General features: G+C 42.4%; 1 protein-coding gene across 3 annotated transcripts in view; it reads right to left on the minus strand.

The window, feature by feature from the left end:
* Window positions 1-7980: 7980 nt before the first annotated feature.
* VWA8 (von Willebrand factor A domain containing 8) overlaps window positions 7981-15933 on the minus strand; it is a 204454-nt gene continuing 196501 nt past the window's right edge. For all 3 annotated transcript variants that reach the window (XM_076363301.1, XM_076363293.1, XM_076363311.1), the window contains exons 43-45: window positions 13791-13889; window positions 12361-12599; window positions 7981-9934 (exon numbers count right to left, since the gene is read on the minus strand). In XM_076363301.1, the coding sequence (XP_076219416.1) occupies window positions 9826-9934; window positions 12361-12599; window positions 13791-13889 (447 nt within the window). In that variant the 3' untranslated portion in view covers window positions 7981-9825. The remainder of the gene's footprint in view (window positions 9935-12360; window positions 12600-13790; window positions 13890-15933) is intronic.

The following is a 15933-nucleotide window of genomic DNA, read 5'->3' on the forward strand; positions in this document are numbered from 1 at the left end:
ATAAAATGTTGGATTCCTGTTTTGAGGAAAGATGACTAAACTTTGACATTCACTGCCTTGCCAGCCTGAGTTTCTCACATTCACACACATGCTTTTCCTAGAAGAAATCATCCAGAGAAACAGTGTGCCTTTTGTTAAGAGCAACCGGTTGAGTTAAATAATGCTGCTTTCAGACTCCTCCACGATAATGGAAAAAGCTCCGTGACCTTTTGGTTTGCTGTCTGCCACCATCTCAAGTTAGGCTTTGCAGGCTGTGAAGACATCCTGACAGACAGGATGCCCCAGGCCCTCTGAAGAGGTGCATTTGGTTTCTGGAGTACGTGCTGAGCGGGTTTCAGATGAAAGCACGGGGAGACGCTGCCCTGCAAAGCCCTGGCCTCGAAGGGTGAGGGTAGCCGGGGAAGAGCTGCTGGGTGGGATGAGGAGATGCCAAGTCTAGAGTCCGACACCTACTCAGAGCCACTCTCCACTGCACTCCAGAGGCTTAAATAGAGATGGAGAAGAACTCTTTTAGGGTCTCTTCTGTCTCGATGTGTGCCTGGGCACACTTATTCCTGGCCACTTGCTTTTGTTTGCCTCAGCTTGTCATTGGATCGTTTCCCGCCTCTTTCTAGCTAGCCCTCTCACATCTATTTCTGCTCTCATTTATTTTAGCAAAATGGGTTCTCTCTCCTGCTTTCCCTTTTCCCTCTTCATCATTTTTGGTGGTGGTGGAGGGAAGGATCTTTTGACTTTTTGGGTTTTTTGGAGAATAGCTGCTTCCTTTTTTTTCACCCTGCAAATCACATTACTGAGGCACATTGATGAGGGTGCATACCAGTGCTAGAGAAGTAGGAAGCTTCTAAAAACCACACGCTGACTACAATTTCTGTAACGGATTTTTATCACAGGTGTGCTGTGTGGAGTATGCAAATAACATCTCAAAAGGCTAACGTGATAGTTCGTTATAAGGGTCATGCTTAGGCGTTAATGTAACGACTTGCTGCAGACGCTTAGTGTACATTACTGGCTTGCTTTAGCAAATCGTTTGTAAAATCTTCTGGCCAAACCATCTGGATGATGGTGAGAAAGGAATGGGCCGGGGTGCGTGTGTCTCATTTAGGGGACTTGCACATACTGGTGGCTGAGATTCAGCTTGTGTATAAAGTAACTGTCCATCTGCCTATCAATCCTGTACTAAAAAGAAAGGATGATTACAAAAAAAAAAAAAAAAAAAGGCTAATAGGCTTTGACCTGCTTTTGACAAGTTAAAGCACCAGAATCTTTCAACTGCTTTGTAAATCACTGAGCTGCATTTATAGAGATGTTTTGCTTGTATTTTGTGGTTCCAAGTATTGGATTAACAACATAAGATAGTAGTTTTAAATGGTATCTTGGCCTTTGGCAGTATCTAGCTCTTCTCTAACTGCATAATTTATCTATTCATTTGCACGTGGATAAAAATTCACAGTTGATGAATTAAAAAGCAGAAGAGAAAGGACGCTCTATGTTTTCATTGCATTACAAAACTTATTAATGAGATTAGAGCTATAATATCACATTCTAAAAACCTAAATAAAAGAATTTGTACTTCTCGGCATCCAATACACAAGCAGCATTAACGCCGGCCCATGTTTGGATATGTGTGCTGCAGTTCAGGGCTTGGCTCTTCAGTGTTGTGGCGTGGGTTTTGTGCTGTGTTAATCCAGATCTTGTGTATTTTAAGATCTTCTGCTTCCAACCTGTCCTGCCTGTAAAAGACCAGACCCTACAGAGGCTCCTTGGTCTGCTGGGACTATCTGCAGCAGAGAGAGGAGTGATTTGGGGGGTTGGTGAGATTGTTTTCTGAGCTGGCACTAAAGGAGAGGAGAGCTTCGAGTTCTTAAATGCACCATAAGAAAGAGGGAAACCTGCTGTTTCATGGGCATGGAGACCTTCTTGAGTGAAATGGCAGAATGAGGTGACTTAAAAATGGCAGAATAAGGGAAAATAAGGTGACTTGTTAAAAAATTCTCTTGGTGGCACTTGCAGTGACCACCCCCATTTCACTGCCCCATCAGTCCATGCCCGTTCAGTGCTCAGCTATGACCTTTGCAGTGAATTTGTGAAATCACAGCAAATTGGCATTCCTCCCTGTCACAAGCTACGTTAGCAGGAGTGGGAAATGACCTCTGTCCTCTTCAAATGAGAAGATAACACCGGAGGAGGAGGCGGTGATGCCACGGGGAGCAGCTGCAGCCCCACATGCACCAGGTCAGCATGGCCCCGAGCGAGCATGGACCGCAAGGTGGGGGCCTCTTTCAGTGTTTGCTCTTCCTAACATGATAGCTGCCCCCAGATGTCAGCTTACAGCTAGTTTGGCATGCCTCCCCACTACGGGCGCGCTTGCCAGTCTTTGGCCGCCTGCATGCTTAGCCCTTGTACCATTAGGTCTGTGCTTAAACATAAATACGGTGCTTAAGCCAGGGTCTTATAGCAAATACACTGACGAACGTAAGGTCTTGTTTTTCCTCTTGCATTTGGCTTGCTCTCTTGGAACCGTGCCACATTGAAAGTGGGTCGTGTCAGAAAATTGAGGGAGTGAGGAGGAATACGGCAGCTGTATCTCTAGTATGATTTTGCTCATTTTGGGCACATTATGTGACTTCTTGCTAAAGGGATGCAGTGAGGTACTCAGTCCTTTCCCCTCACTGCGACAGCAGAGAAAGAGGACACGGAGTTTCAGCATTCCCTGCTCAGCCTCCGTATGGTGAGGAACACCAAGGGGGTTGCGGACAGCAGGGAGTGGGAGGGACCTGCAGAGCAGTTTCAGATAATTTGGATGGAAAAAAATATATAGTCATTTTGGTGCATCAAATTTCCACCGCACTTTCTGCTGCTGAATGCAGAGTTTGCAGTCTTTTCATTAAAATGGCCTTTGGGCTTTCCCACGAGCCAGAAGCAGCGAATTAGGCTGGCAGAGTCCCAGGCGGACACAACCCCCAGCTGGGGGGAAGGAAGGGGCAGGAGAGAAGCAGCTGGTGGGGTCACTGGCTTGGATGGAGGAGCGTGAGCTGCGCGGGCCAGCGGAGATGCCTAGATGTCCTTGCCTCCACTAAATCTGTCCCTGCACTACCCTTCCCTGCACCACCCGAGCAGGAGGAGGAGGGGATGAGGCAATGCTAAGGTTGCTCCTTTGCTACCACCAAATATTTTTGGGATGGGGGCAGCATGTGCAGCACTGTGATAACAGGGAGGCGTGTTCCTTGCTTCAACACTTCTCTGTAAATCATGGCAGGGAGCATCCCTGTCCCTATCCAAATGCATTTCTTTAAAAAAACCCAAACTTACTTATAATTGTCAATTTGGAAACTATAGTAGGTGACCTTACGGATGTCGAACCAATCCAAACTGAAATGCAGATGTTGGTACAGATAGCATGGAGCATGATTTAGTCATGACAACAGCAAAAATATCTGGGACACCATTCCTCATACCGCTCTCCCGTATAACACATTTTCCTAACCAAGTAATGCTATTTTTGGACTTTTTCCAGACCACCGTCTGCATATAATATTGTCATCTTACTCAGAGAGCCTGGCCAGAGAAGTTAACATAAAATACTCATTTAATGATTTGAACTGAAAAGGCTGTGCTAAGAATGGTTTTGTATCAAGTCCTGGTATAAAAAGCGGTTTCTTTTTTTCATATTTGTGAGATGTATTTAGTTTATAGGTGCTCAGTGAATGTTTCCACCCTCAGTAAGAGGTTCCAGGGACTTTAAAATTTTGGCTTGTGCTAGAAGGAACTAACTTGTAGGCATTTAAAAAGGAGAAAAACTCACAAAATTACTGTTCAGGGAACATACATGTTTTAGTCCAGTCCCCATGTGACTGTTTGTCTGATGATGTTAACAAGCCTCAATTCATCCTGAACACGTGCCTGGGGTAGGGAGGGAGTTTATTTTCTGCCCGTTACTGATGAGGATGCTTAAGCACAGAGTTGAAGGGCTGAAGCCAATGGGACCATAATGGCCCTGACGCGGTGCTGCCTTTAGAAGCAGAGATCTGCCTCAGAGCCTACCTGCCCTGTGTGAGGATGGTTTTGCGTTGCGTGGTCCCCGCAGCGGTCTTGGCCACGATGCGGCAGCATCTCACTCCTGGTCTGTAAGCTGAACGTGCCTCCTCTGCCGAGCCTCTCCTGGCTTATGGGATGTGGTTTTTATTGTGGGTAATTTTATTGCTGGCCATGCCTGGTAGATCTTCCCAGCCCTGCTCCTTCATCTCTCTCTTGCCCGTGCTTGCATTGGCGCTCAAGACAAGCCAGTTCAGGAAGCTGGGCAGGTTGAAAATGAGGAATTTGTCCTTTTTTCCCCTTCCCGCTCTCTTCCCTTATGGTTGTTTTGGAACTCGGGAGCTCTGGTGCCAGATTACACCCAGCCGGTAGGGATCTGCAGCCTCGGGCAAGCAGGATCAGGGTCTAGTTTCCAGCCCTACTTGGCTTTGCACAGCTCAGCCTGTCCAAAGCAAAACTGTATGTGATGGTTGGGGAATCCTGGGTCAAAATCTGAGATTTTCTTTTTTTTACATTTCCAACTAACAGTATACCTACTGCGATTATTTTTTTCTTGAATAGGATCACGCTACAGGTGTAGCGTGGAGGACACAGAATTTTTCTGCATGCAATCATGCCAGATGTTCAGACTAATGATGCTGTGAGTAATGTTAAGGATATCTGTTTGTTTTTTTAAAGTAGATTTTCATATGCTTATTTATCCTGTCAAAATTCGGAGAACAGATAGTCATGAAAAAGAAGGTATTCAAATTTTATAATGCTGACCTCATCTTTGAAAAAAACCCACCATCACCTTCATCCTGAAGAATGTTGAATCTCTTCCTCAAATCTTCCCACATACACTTATTTCCCAGAAAATGTGGTTGACTTTAAAACATTTTATTCAGTGACAATGCTGTTCACATTGTCACAACAATCTCAAAAGCAAAAGCACTTCTGTGTTAGGCAATTTGTTGCCTGTTTATTTTGATGACACCGTGAACTCTAGGGTTTTTTTAATCTGTTTGAAGACTGAACAATATAAATAACCTTTTAATGCTTGTAATATCAGAGAATAACTTAGTTTTCCTCTTTCTCAGGACTGCTGGTGCAGAATAGATACTGTGCATCACACTGCAGCAATGTGCATACTGAGAAATAAACCACTGGTAGAGTCGCATTCATGCAGCAATTTTGCAAAAGGATTTTCTAAAATAGCCTGCTTATGACTCACTGCATGACTGGTGATAAAGACAGACCTTTTCTGGTTTTAAGGATTAAAATGTCTGGTGTAAAGCCTGTCTCCTAGAAGACGAAATCCTTCAGCTGAACTGTTTGCTTTGCAAGCATATTTTTTTCTAGGGGAATTTGTTCGCTACAAACTGTTGTAAACAATCACACATTCTTGAGTTAGAGATCACCAACATTTCCAGCAAAGAGCATGGTCACATCGAACAGCTACACCGAGAATTGTCTTGGAAAAAACATCCCTGATAGCACAATCCCATACGGTGTGGGAGGCATTTTAATTCAACCGATACGGGAGGGTCCTGACTGCACTGGACAATTCCAAAACGTTCAAATGCTTTGGGCATCAATATCTATCATTCACCAACTATAACACCCGGAGCCAATCCAGGGTTAAAGACTGTAACTTACCTCGTGTGATGTTCAGGGATTGTTGGACACCTATTACATTGGATAAAATGTTTTCCACACGTAATGGACGATGTAAGATGCGTCCATGTGTTGCGTGCACTTACTGTACAGGATACGCAGGGGCTGAGAGGGAGAAACATTGACTTTCCTTTTCTAAAAGGTTCATTGTCAGGACAGGAGAGCGTGTTTGCGCTCCCCAGATGCTGGCAGAAAGAATAGTAAATGATAAAATGTAAGTTTGCTTGTCTTTTTTTTTTTTTTTTTTAATTAAAGATGGGGCCAAAATAGACATTTGCCCCAGAAGCAGAATTATCTAGGAGCTGAACAACAACTTCCATTATATTTACAGCAGACAACTGAAGAGCTTTACCTATTTTCACTAAAACAGTAGCATTTAAAGAACTAACTAAACCCTGAACCTTTTCTAATCTAGAGGTTCTGTACAACAATTACATTTTCAAATCAGCTTTCCGGATTCGATACATGATTAGGAATTGTATTTTTATTTCTCAATAAGTTATCTTGTACATTCTCATTTTTATAGGAATATTATTTATTAATAAACACGATAATGTGCAATAGCCAACACAGCACAATTGCTTGTTTTTTTAAATTAATTGTCCAAATTATTTTAATACTTGTTTTGTAATAATTTGGAAAAAAAAAATCTTTACTGTATAGATAAAGAAAATCTCTGGTATTCTTGCATCTCTTACCATACTCTCAACTAGGCATCAGGGTTCTTATTTCTGTTTGATTTTGCACATACAATACAGCATCTAAATCTCCTGTTGTATGCTTGTTTGCTCAAATATTACATCAGTATATTTGATCAGCAATTAGGATCTTTAGTCTTAATTTTATCAGGCTAACGGATAAGCTCTAGCACGACAGTCGCAATCACGTTTGACACCTAGTGTTGGTAAAGGAAAAAAGTGGGGGGGGGGGGGGGAAAGGACTGCTGGAGTCAAAGATTACGAGTCCCTCCTAACGCTCCCTGCACTTCACGCTAACCCATCACTTTCACACGTAGTCGTGTGAAGCTGCTTCTGTCTCTAAATGTTGAATGTGTGTTGCTCTGACTGAAATCGCATCTGCCTGGGCTTTCTGTATTTTTTTTTTTGCACCTCAGTTAAATGATAACCCTAAATGACTGCGTACTGTTACTAACTGCCTAGTGAGTATGAACATATTACATACATAAACAGAACTAGACCAAAATCTGCATTATAAGAGGTAGTTAAAATCACTACTGCTGATGTGACTAATGCTATTAAAGCATTAGCGATAGGTCAGGACCTGCTCCAACCGGCAGCTCTATTCATTCGCCAAAACAGTGCCTTTTCATGAAAAACGATGAGCGTGGAAGTGCCTTAATAAACTGTGAGAAGAGATGAAAACTACCTTAACACGCTTTCAGAGGGAATGAGTAACACACAACGCTGGTGCACGCATTGCAACGAGAGCAGTCACTGGTGCTGCTGTTAGTTAAACAAAGCCACATTACTCTTAAGCATTCTACTAATTAAAAATAAATGCATATTAAGAAGCTCTGCAAGTTCCAGGGACATGAAAGAAGAGTGTTTGCTGAATTTCTGAGCAGTGAAATAACGCTGCCAGTCCTTGCGAGACAGGGAAAAGCACAGCTGCTGCTTTGATTTCCCTGGGGTAGCGATGGGCACGAAAGCAGGTGAGAGATGCACGGCCTGGGGAGAATTTTGCCCTGAATTGTTACAATTTAGAGAGACACTGTTGGGTCAAACATGCTCTGCAATGAAGCGTTGTTAAAAGCAAAACCCAACCCCCCTCCCTCTGAACTGCGCGGGGGGGAAGTTTCATTCATTTCTTCTCCCTTTCTCTCAAAACCTACTGGGAACTGCTTCCACGCTCTCCCGGCCACCCTCCCGGCCGGGCCTGGCCCCGGGCATGGCCGTATCCTGTGGGCCTATGAAACGTGAACTGAACCACAACAGACGTGTCCTGAAACAAAGAATAAAACCAAACACTACAGAAAGGAAACGTCAGATAGCATGACATGAAATACAACTTACAGGGATAATCAAACGAAAAGTTTAAAAAATGGATTTACCTTAGAGTTTCCCTTAAATAACACTATTTTTTTATGATAAAGGTAACAGTATTATACTGCCTGTAAATCTGAGGTGAGAAAGTTTATCCACCCAAGTAATCTAGAAAGTGTACAGTTCATGTGCTAATTAACTGTAATAAAATGCTTTTTTGAAGGACGGCTGGCAATAAAAGCAGAGGTGCTGAAAGAATTTCCACGTAAAAACACATTTACTAACAGACTTATTAATATGCTAATTCTTTATTGCATTTAGTACCTCATCATATGTTTACAGGACCAAGATATTTACATTTTGAAGCGTACTTCCCCTTAGTAGCCATGTCTGTGCTTATGTGCGTGTACATGCATTTGTCCCAGCCAGGGATAAACTTCTCAACCTTCTCCTCCCAATTCCCTTCTCTCCAAACAGGAATTGCATCTTCAACCTCTTTGTTTTCACATATATAGTTATCATAACAATACTAACAAGCCTTTGAAAAACGTCTTCCGTCCTCTCTTGCCCTGAAGAGTTTCAAAGCTGGCCAGGCTTCGAAACACATCCTAAATATGGGATATTTTTGATGCTCTGGTAAAGGTTTTTGCTGCAGGACTAATGGAGTAGAGAATGACCACTAGAAACTGGACCCTTTAAAACACCAATGGTTGTATTTAACAAGATCAAATTAATTTGCCTCCTCCCCTCCAAATATACTGCTCACGGTGCGGTTTGAGCAACTGTGGGATTAAGAGAAATATTAGAAGTGAAGTACTGCAATTTCTCCTTCAGATTTTTGTAAGTACTCTCCCTTGACTTTTTTCTATTCAGTTACCCTCAAATGAGTATCAGCAGAGTATAAGTGATGATGCACACACCCCACCCCACCCCAGCTTAATTAAATCATACATTCAATTCATCAAGTATTCCAGTGTTCCTGATGCACTACAAGATACCTATTTTTTTAGTAGATAAAGAGGAACTATCGCCTCATGGGACAAGCCAAACACCAGCCAACTGAATTATAAAATAAGTCTTTATAACTATCCTGGATATTAAATATACCCCAACACAGGTATCTTGCTAAAATAAAAATAGATTTTTTTCCTCTTCCTTTATAAAGAAGAACTTATTTTCTCATGCCTAGATCTCTCCTCCAGTTTCATCTTCAAAAGACCCAAGCAAAACAGATCATGAAGGAGCTCTAGCAAAGCATTAGTAACTTTTTTGTCTCCCAACCGAAAAGGCACCTCCACGTACTGAGGCCATCCCAGGGATTCTGGGCAACAGTGCAGCGGGACAGCATCATCGGTCATGCAAAGGAGATGCAGCAGTAGTTCCCTCCTTGGAAACGCTGGCTGTTGGGTTCTTAAGACCATTTTGACCCTTTCCCCTTACTTTTCACAGGCAAAACTGAAAGAATCTATTTCTGTTTTGTTTTCCTTCTTAACAGCCACTTTCTCTAGATCTGACAACTCTGAGCACCGTGCCTGATCAGATAATGAATGTTTACACGCGACAGTCAGTGTTTCCAAACTGCTCCATTGTTCCCAGCATCCAGCGGTGAAGCCCTGATGCCCGTCAGGACAAGAAAGCAACAGCAGAGGAAGGAAGGGTTTCCTGCCTGACAAGAGCAGTCCTGTTTAAATCAGAGATGGCGTTAACTACCCATTCAAACATATGCACACAAGACACTGAAACAGATTGCCTGGCTCTGCCTTGCATAATATTATCAAATCCCAGCGAACCATGTTTAATAAAACAGGGTGAGATGACACTGCAGTGCTGGCAACACGGCAGGCAAAGAAATGATCACAAACTGCCCTTTATTTATTTGTCCCTCCGGAAAAACATTCGCTCTGTTGCCATCCTGCGATTTACCTCTGCCCCGCTGCAATTCTTTGAATGCACTAAGTCAGATGAGAGATTTTGGGTGAAATTTTACAGCCCGGCCGTCGTGCAGATTTGGGTTGCTTTGCTGATTACAGTACATATTTTATTAATAACTGTGTTTATCCTCAGCGTTAGGGTTTATATCTCCAGCAGGAGTGGGTTTCTTCTTTGAATTCACGCACCGTGACATCAGCGATGCTTAGGCACTTGACAACATGGTAGATGTGAAGATCTGCTGCAAAATCTGGGGGATCTCTTTGGTATCCATGGCAATAAAAGACCGACCTGCTGGTAGCGTCCTCTGCAGCCTAAGGAGCAGAATGAGGGACAAGACACAATTACCATTTCAAATTATCTTCCCTACCACAAGCCAGGGTTCCTTAAGAATGGATGTTTTTCCTTTTGAATACCTTCCCAATCCATGCCCTTCACGTCGCTGTCACCATGCAATTGAAGGCTTGGGAAAGCAGCAGTGGGAGGAAACACTGAGAGCAGCTAAGTCACAGAGGTCCTTTCAGCAAGACAATCAAGACTGTTTCTAGAGATTTCTATTCACGTCCTCTTTCTGACGTGCAAAAGCTCCGTTTTGATCAAGGTACCAGTGACCCCGTGAGGTATTACCACAACTGGTTTTCTGAGGGCAGCTAGAGATTTAGTCTGGAAATGAAGATATTTACTTACTCTAAATAGATTACCATGAACCCTAGCTCTTTCAGTTCAACACTGCCAGTGATTCTAAATATGCTCTCTGTATTTCCTCTTTGAGATCGCAGCAGATTAGATGGAAAGATATTTTTCTGCCAATATTAGCCTGACACGTTTTTATTCACAGCTTAACCCCCCTTGAAAAAGCTAAACAAGATGCACGTTACAAACCCCATCTCCCTCATGTCCAGTCAGCAAGCTTGGAATTTATTTTTTCACTGTTTTTTAAAGGAGTTTATGCTTCACACCGTTTCTCCAATGCTAAGTTAAGTCTCACTTTTACAGTGAGCTTTAAAAAAGCTGCAACAGAGCATTCCCTTCTCCTTCCCCCACAGCAGCTACAGGAAGGCTTTGTCTAATTCTGCACTTCCACGTACATAGAAATGCATTTCAGCGACAGCATTGTGTGCATTTTCCATACCCAGTGAACTAGGCAATTATAAGATCTCCTCTTACACAGCAGGATATGGTCAGCGCTTTTTTTTTATTCCTAGCAGAAGTAAAAGGACCTTCTGTAATTATAATCTTTCAGAATGGATTCTTTTTTCATGCATAACGCAGCTCTGATGTACAGACCTGCAGACATGACTAACGCTGGCTGTGCAGCTGTATCTTTCAACCCTTTTCTGATCAAACCTACATAACGGGGGCCAATTCCCTTTGGGCCTTCTCTCATTCTGCTCTAGTTGAAGACTCGAACAGAAGCAGAAAAGGCACTGTTGATATTTGTGGCTATACCAGCTTTTTGCTGCATGTGCTGGTCCTCGGTGGATATGGAACATCATCTGGGACAGAATTTCCTTATTTTTCCCTGTGCCCAAACAATTTAAAGTAATATTATGTATTAGCACTAAAAATAGGCATATTGGCTCAGACTCTCCAAAGAATTTAGGTCTCTAACACAAGGGGAGTATCTGAGTCAAATTTTTGGCAGCTTTAAAGACCATTAAACTCCAGCTTCTTTTGCTTTAATCTCTCCTCTTAGGCCCACACATGTTCAAACCCCATACTGGGCAATGGCAAAGGCACCATGTCTCCATCATGATTATGTAGTGATATTACATACGGGGATAGTGCTCATCCTCCAGTGGGAGGATGGCTTCAGGTGCTCCCTTTGGATGCTCAGAATGCTCTGAACTAGCTGGCCATAACTGCAAGGACCCACGAACCAGTCTCCTTCCTGACACAAGTCAAAGCTACTGCTTCTTGATAGTATATAAAAAAACCAGAATGATGGATGAAAACTTGGACACAAGCTGACAGCATGCTCTTGCAACCCAAAAAGCCAACCATATCCTGGGCTGCATCAAAAGAAGCGTGGCCAGCAGGTCGAGGGAGGTGATTCTACCCCTCTCCTCTGCTCTGGTGAGACCCCACCTGGAGTCCTGTGTCCAGCTCTGGGGTCCCCAGCACAAGAAAGACACGGACCTGTTGGAGCGGGTCCAGAGGAGGACAAAAATGATCAGAGGGATGGAACACCTCTCCTCTGAAGAAAGGCTGAGAGAGTTGGGGTTGTTCAGCCTGGAGAAGAGAAGGCTTTGGGGAGACCTTATTGTGGCCTTTCAATATATAAAGGGGGCTCACAAGAAGGACGGAGAGAGACTTTTTCCCAGGGCCTGTAGTGACAGGACAAGGGGCAATGGTTTTAAACTGAAAGAGGGTAGATTTAGATTGGACATAAGGAAGAAAAGTTTTACGCTGAGGGTGGTGAGACACTGGAACAGGTTGCCCAGAGAAGTTGTGGATGCCCCATCCCTGGAAACCTTCAAGGTCAGGTTGGACGGGGCTCTGAGCAACCTGCTCTAGTTGAAGATGTCCCTGCCCACGGCAGGGGTTTGGACTGGATGACCTTTAAAGGTCCCTTCCAACCCAAACCATTCTATGATTTTATGATTCTATGATCAAAACCTTAATGCAGAACACCAGCATGGGCAACTATGCCTAACTTCACTGCAATAAAAGCATGGTTTAGATTTATGATGAATGGAAACAAAGAAAGTTATATTAGGGATAAAACAAATATACTTACCTATCTGCCTGGTTTCCTAAGGATCCTATAAATATGGCAAAAGCATTGACTTGAGCATTGGTGGTCAAGACCTGGGCAAACCTTGATGGCTGAATACCGTACCGCTCGAGATTTGCATCACTCAAGACGATAACAAAATACTCGTCAGCCTCTTCCTTGGCGATTTCACGAATGGCATGCTCTGTCCCTTCCAAGGTATGGTCTCCACTCATGCAGAACTGAGCATGGGCATGCATGATCTGTGTGCACAGCATAACCAAGTGGAAATATGTAAGATGACTTTATGAATAAACATTCATTTCGGCTGGCATAGGGGGGAGCAAATATTCAGTTATGCTACACTAGGGGATGCTTCAGAAATGTGGACAGTGCTCCAGATACTATAGAAGATGCAGCCTTTTGTACATAATACATCGTATTTCAAGACAGGCATCACTTCTTAAAAACACAACGGGTCAAACAAACAAAATCCATGCATGGAAAGAATTAGACTGGACCTTAAGGAAGGTAAAATATTTTGATCAGCTGCAGTTTGAGTAGCTACATTCCTATCTACTGAAGGAAGAAAACAGGGCTTAGTTTCCTAATACTGTGACCGGCTCCTGCCTGTTTATAATTTGCACTAGACTTCCAAACCCTAATAGTGCTACAGTTGTTATCAAATATTTGACTCCTGACATCAGCAGCAAGGTTTAAAAATGCTGAAATGGTTTGTTTGAGCTTTTATGAAATAAATACACTCTTTGCACTGATGAAGCTGTTTCCTATACGGAAGGCAAGGAATTTTAGACATTTGAAAATCCAGTCCTTCTAACCCAAATGCTGATCTTTTAAAAATACTTTTTGAAGGCAGCTCAAATACACAGTTCTAACCTATCAAGCTGCCAACCAAGTAAATCCTGCAATATACTCAATTCTTCTGCATCCTATTGCAGTAAAGTCTTGATGAATACACTCACTTTGCAATTGTGATTTAACACATTTTGAGTCTAACATGGACACATTTTCCCACTGCTACTGTGACACATCACTTTTTGAAGGTACCAGGCTAAATCAATGACCTGGTAGCCCTCTACAGTTTAAATTAGTCACTTATGCACTAATAATATCATCACATTATTTAAGCAGAACTATCTATATCACTGTATAATGTTTGGAACTTCCTATATCTTTTGATGGGCAGTCAAAATGACACATTTATGACACTGCAGTCCAGAAAAAGGAATATCTAGCTTCTACTATTTTGGCACAGTTTGTTTTCTGCAAGTCTCTGAAAGGTCCTGTTTCAGCTTTATGCAAATACACAGATTTTGCTTTCTTGTCTTTCTTTTATTTCACTCTCCTTATGTTTTGCATCCTGTGACCTACAATTTTATCTTTGCAGTCATAAAATCCTTAATTATCCATCATCACTTATCAGTAGGATTTACCTTAAGAATCTCTAATCTTTGCTTATTGTTCTTGGGGACTTTGTCACTCCCAACCAAGGCGATGTCGAAGCCATCTCCTGAATGTCCAACAATATCATACTGCAAGAAAGAAACTTCATCAGTCATCTGTTAGTCACGAATGGCCCTTGGGTCACAATGACACAAGACAGACCAAAGGCAATTTGCTTTCAACAAGAAAACCCAAATACTGTTCCCTGCTTCTGTTTATGAGCTGCTTAAGGGAACTACTTGCAATTTCTCACCGACATGAAAACATGGGAAAGAATTGCTAAATAATGAAATTAAAGAACAGTTACTTATTTCCATGGTCTGTTTTCCACATCATCCCACCAACTGCAGAGCAGTGATGCATAAGATCAAGACCTTGCCCTCTCACATTGTCCGCTTATTTTCTTAAAGTAGCAATTTTCATCCTCTTGAGTCTGACAAACAAGAAGTGCATTGTTTGAGAGTAGCTCCCATGTTTGATGGATCATTTTTATGACCTTATTCTGCTCTGAAAAAAAAAGTGTTACAAGCCTTCTCTCTTGAAAATCAGCACTCCTTATTTTTGTGCGTAACAGATCAAAGTAATTGCTGAAAGTATGTAGAGAAGTGAATTCCATGAGTCTCTACGTTTTCAAAGGAGATGGCGTGTACCTCATTCTCCTGTGAAAGATGCTGCAAAAACATGACATGTAGAGCTGTAATAGTTCAAATATCTTGTTGAACAAATAATGTAAGATTGGGAAGGCCTTTGTTTTATGTGAGATTTTTATTGTTGATACATGAAAACCAAGACAAGCTGAGTTATGGCAAGGTCCTGACCTGCCCTTTGTGTTGTGGATGTGGCAGTCACCCCAGGGAAAATTCATGAGCAGGACAAAAGTGGATTTAAGAGCTGTCTACACCAAATAATAGAGCACAGGGCATGGATCCTAAGCCCAGAGAGACCTGAGCTGGCAATTCCTCAACATGAACATACCTGTATTTTCCCCTGACTAGCTGGCACAGACCTGTCTTTAGTTGACAGGGAGCCCTTGTGCAATATTTTGCCCTTCTGTTATCTTTTATTCAAGTACTGCCTACAGGTCCCTGCCGGGTTCACCATCCCTAATTTCCACATAATCATTGGGTAAAAGGTGGGTCTCACCCTCAAAGACTTTCTAAATTTTCTTTCCTATTGAAGACTACTTTATTTGGTATCAGTCGGGTTCTAGAGACTGAGGAAATGGCATCCTTTACCAACAAAGCTCTTTTTAATTGTTTCCATACCACTAATTTGCTTAAAAATATATCAAGAGTAAAAGAAAGCTATAGCAGCTGGAACATTTTTAAAGGTGATACCTCCCTCTGCAAAACAGCAAACGTGCCACATAATTTCACCCAGGGTCAGATCATTTTATGACAGCCTCACGTAACCCAGACTTCCTTCCCCTAGGAAATCTTTATATAACCTAGTCCCCATGTATTCCCATTTCGTTCTGCTCTGTTGGCTTTTCCCATTCCTGTTCTCCTCAGCTCTTCCGTTTCTTGTGTTTGCTACCCAGCCTCACGTAAGCCTTCCAGTTTGACACATGCTTTCTCTTCAGAACCTATTTCTTATCACCAATAATGCTTCAGACTCTTTCTTTCCTGATGAATATTTAGCTGGTGTTTCTGTCTTCCCCAAACCATTATCTTTCCTGGAGAAAAGACATGGCAAATGAAAATACACAAATTTTGAGCATAATGTTGAGGTTTACATTCAACATACTTCTGAATTAATACAGGAATAAATCCAGAAGGAGAACCACACACAAAGAGAGCGTGCATGTGTATTGTTTTAAAAACTAGAGATTATTCAAATCAGAGGAACTAAACAAAGCAGTGGTTTAATGGAGCGGAAAATATACAGCACTAATGTGGTTCTTGCATAATGTCAGAAATGTCCACAGATCTTCAGGCTAGGCTCTTAATTATGAAACCCTGCACATCCTTTGCTGAGCAGTTTTGTATTTGGTATAACTTTTAAATCAACAACCTAATTACGTAAAGCAAAATGCTGTCATTCTCCTGTGTAAAAAGAAGCCTGATTCCTTCATAACGAGCTCCTTCCCAGCATTTCACGGACCCTTCCCACCGGGTGTCCTGGTATCAGCTC

The sequence above is a fragment of the Aptenodytes patagonicus genome, chromosome 1 (assembly GCF_965638725.1).
Source record: "Aptenodytes patagonicus chromosome 1, bAptPat1.pri.cur, whole genome shotgun sequence".
Lineage (NCBI taxonomy): Eukaryota > Metazoa > Chordata > Aves > Sphenisciformes > Spheniscidae > Aptenodytes > Aptenodytes patagonicus.